At 43.2% G+C, this 3,564-nt stretch overlaps 1 protein-coding gene across 1 annotated transcript; it reads left to right on the top strand.

Annotated features, from left to right (window-relative positions):
• The first annotated feature begins 331 nt into the window (after positions 1–331).
• Positions 332–2,686, top strand: LOC117488735 (homeobox protein six1b). Its single transcript, XM_034137838.1, has 2 exons — positions 332–1,222; positions 2,000–2,686. The coding sequence occupies exons 1-2, from the start codon at positions 663–665 to the stop codon at positions 2,292–2,294; spliced, it is 855 nt and encodes a 284-aa protein (XP_033993729.1). The 5' UTR covers positions 332–662; the 3' UTR covers positions 2,295–2,686.
• Positions 2,687–3,564: the final 878 nt, after the last annotated feature.

Consider the following 3,564-nt stretch of genomic DNA (forward strand, 5'->3'; position numbering starts at 1 on the left):
ATTGATTATGTAATTGTTTTTAAGTGTTTCAGCCCATACACTGGATACACTTTCCTTTACAGATACAAAGCTTTGTGTTGTTGTGGCTTCACCCTCCACTGGCTGTGATTACTGATAACGTTTGGAGATGCAGTGTGTGGTTTTGACCCACCAGGGAAATCTGGAAGCCTATAGTTGCCAGCATTACAGAGGATGTATATTCAGAACATGTTAATAAGGCTTTTTAAGAGGTCTGTAATAATTGATTAGTGTTTAGGTGCTGTGCTCCCTGAGCTGCAGCGGCAGAGGGACTGTGGGGGCGGGAGGTGGGAGCGCTCCTATTTCAGCCCCTGACGCACTGCCTCTGGGGAGGAAACGGAGCTGCAAACTCAGTCCTGCTCTGCTGTACACGGTGCAGGGCAGAGGGAGAGCCAATCACCGAAACGCACAGGCTCCCTTTAAGCCTGACATATCTCCAACAGGAACAAATTGTCCCAACAATCAACATCCCAATCTGCTGCGCGCATCAGGGGCTGGAGTGGAGAGGATCGCCTATAGGCCTGAGCTGCGCGGACGGATCGCGCTGGATTGCATCGCGACCAGAAACTATAAACACTGAGAAATAAACGACAGCTATCGTGTTGGATACCAACGTGTTGGGCGGAGGCGCAAGCTCGGACATCATGTCTATATTGCCGTCATTCGGGTTTACGCAGGAGCAAGTGGCGTGCGTTTGCGAGGTGTTGCAGCAAGGAGGGAACCTGGAGAGGCTCGGCCGCTTCCTGTGGTCCCTGCCGGCTTGCGATCACCTCCACAAGAACGAAAGCGTCCTCAAAGCCAAGGCAGTGGTGGCTTTTCATCGGGGGAACTTCAGAGAGCTTTACAAGCTCCTAGAAAGCCACCAGTTTTCTCCGCACAACCACCCAAAGCTGCAGCAGCTCTGGCTCAAGGCGCACTACGTGGAGGCGGAGAAGCTGCGCGGACGGCCGCTCGGAGCTGTAGGGAAGTACCGGGTGCGGAGGAAATTCCCGCTGCCCCGCACGATATGGGACGGCGAGGAGACCAGCTACTGCTTTAAAGAGAAGTCCCGGGGAGTCCTGAGAGAGTGGTACACGCACAACCCCTACCCTTCCCCGCGGGAAAAGAGAGAGCTGGCCGAGGCCACAGGACTGACCACCACGCAGGTCAGCAACTGGTTCAAAAACAGACGGCAGCGAGACAGAGCCGCAGAGGCGAAGGAGAGGTACGTGACACAGCCTCCGTGCTGCCTGGAATAAATAGACACAAATATTATCATTGTTTGCATGTTTTAAGACAAAAAATAAGGTTTGAGTTGGAATTAAATATTTGCAAAATGTGGCTTAAAGCAGCAAAAGATTCAGAAAGTGCAGGAATCGCAGTGTTCATATTTCTGACGCAAGAAAGGCACACGATTGTATTTCTGATAACAACATCTTTCCAAGTAAATTTGAACTTTTTAAAAATGTGGTTGTTACGCCTATATATAGTGCTTAAATGTGATTTTTCCTGATGACAATAATGGTGAGTAAACAGAAGCTTGTTGTTGACAAATGTTTGGCTTTCTCCTGATTTCAGTCTGAATTATAACATAAACCTTTTAAAACATTAGGAAAGGGGATAACTTTGTGTGTGATAATGTTTGAAAAATACAAAAAGCTATAGCCTATAGGCCTACGTGACATTTTGTGAACTTTTCACGTTTGAAAGGTTAAACTAGGTTACAGTGGAGTAAATTAAGGCACACAACACGTGATTTAAAGTTGCCGGGAACATCAACAGGAAGAGAAATAAACGTGTTCAAAACACATTTACAGAGAAGTTCAATAACTAAACTTCCTCCTTTAGTTTAACTTCAATGGTTACGCCTACTATGTTTTGGTGTGAATACAACAACAATTATGAATTATTTTTAGTTTTGTTGTCATCAACGGATTTAATGCTATTTTCCAAAACTGAGCGTATTTTATTTCTTCTAATTTCTCCTTGTTGTCATATTCAGGGAGAACAGTGAAAACAGCAACGCAGGCGGCAACAAACAGAACCAGCTGTCCCCGCTGGACGGAGGAAAGTCTCTCATGTCCAGCTCGGAGGACGAGTTTTCTCCACCCCAGAGCCCCGACCCGAACTCAGCGCTTATGCTTCAGGGCAACATGAACCACCCCGGGGCCTCCGCGTACCCCATGTCCGGCCTGGGGCCCCCACAGCCGGTGCACAGCATGCACGGACACCCGCACCAACTGCAGGACTCCTTGTTGGGACCTCTAACCTCCAGCCTTGTGGATTTGGGCTCTTAAAGAGGCTGCCAGATTATTTTATTTTACAACAACAGAAAGAAAGAGGACTGATAAGTGTATCAGATTGATGTATGAAATAACACTATAGTAGCTACCTTATAATATAGACTGACTTGTCTGTCGTTCAATTTGGTTAGGACAAAATTCCTTTTATGCGCTTAAACTGTATATCCCCACTGACAGGAGCATTTTCGTCTCCTGCACACGAAAACACACAAACAGGACCTGTCTGAAACTCTTAACTCGACGAGACACTTAACTGGACTGCCCATTTGCTTAATTTATGATATTTTGTTGATATAAAAGGATTATAGCAACATCCTGCGATGGAAACTAAGAGGTAACGTTTTCATTAGTCGTGGTAATTAGTTTCCAATAAAACAAAAGTAATACAATTGTCTCTGTGTTATTTGTGTATTTAGAGAAAAAATAGACATTAATTTAATTCTATATTATAGTGTTTCAGCATATGCAAAACAAATTGATCTGGACTATCTTTATTGTAACTATTTGGGAAGTGGTGAAAATCAGGTTAAATATTTGTTTCACAATTGTTGTTAACCTGTAAAATTAGGCTTTATTTATGCCTGCTGCTTAGAATGAGTAAATACATGGAAAATGACAAACAATCAACAATATATAATACGCTGGAGAGATATCAAACATAATGTGAGTAATTTTGTGTCAAATGTTAAAACCTGCTCCACGGGTTCTTTGGGCTTTTAACAATAATAATGCTAATTCAAATCATATATTTCAAACACAGAGTCATAAAGGGAAATTTAATTATACAAACGTGAGTCAACATGAGCAGCTGTCTGTCAGGAGGCTGTTGTGCGCAGGAACCAGCGTTGGTCCCTTTGATTGTCTGCTCTGTAATATGATGACTGAAGGAGAAAGGATTTTTTTTTTTTTTTTCCTTTTTCGTCATTTCTAGCCCGAGTGCTGCGGATCATTGGCTTTTTGTTGCCGTGTTTTCTTTACACTCTACGAGAGTTTGCTCTGTCGGTTCCGGGCCATGGGAAAGAGCCACCACTCAACCTCTTATACAAGCTCTGGATATTCAAACATCCCATATGGAAAAACGTCATTGCCTGATGAAATCAATATAGATACCCTATAAACAAAACAAATATTAGTGGCTCAAATAAGAGACATTTCATTTCTTAAATAAAATAAGACTATTAGCAGACACTCCCACTCATATAGGGGTCACAATAATAATTTCCATAATAAACAACAACAATGTTCTACTCATAATAATAAATAA

The sequence above is a fragment of the Trematomus bernacchii genome, unplaced genomic scaffold, assembly GCF_902827165.1.
Source record: "Trematomus bernacchii unplaced genomic scaffold, fTreBer1.1, whole genome shotgun sequence".
NCBI classification, from domain to species: domain Eukaryota; kingdom Metazoa; phylum Chordata; class Actinopteri; order Perciformes; family Nototheniidae; genus Trematomus; species Trematomus bernacchii.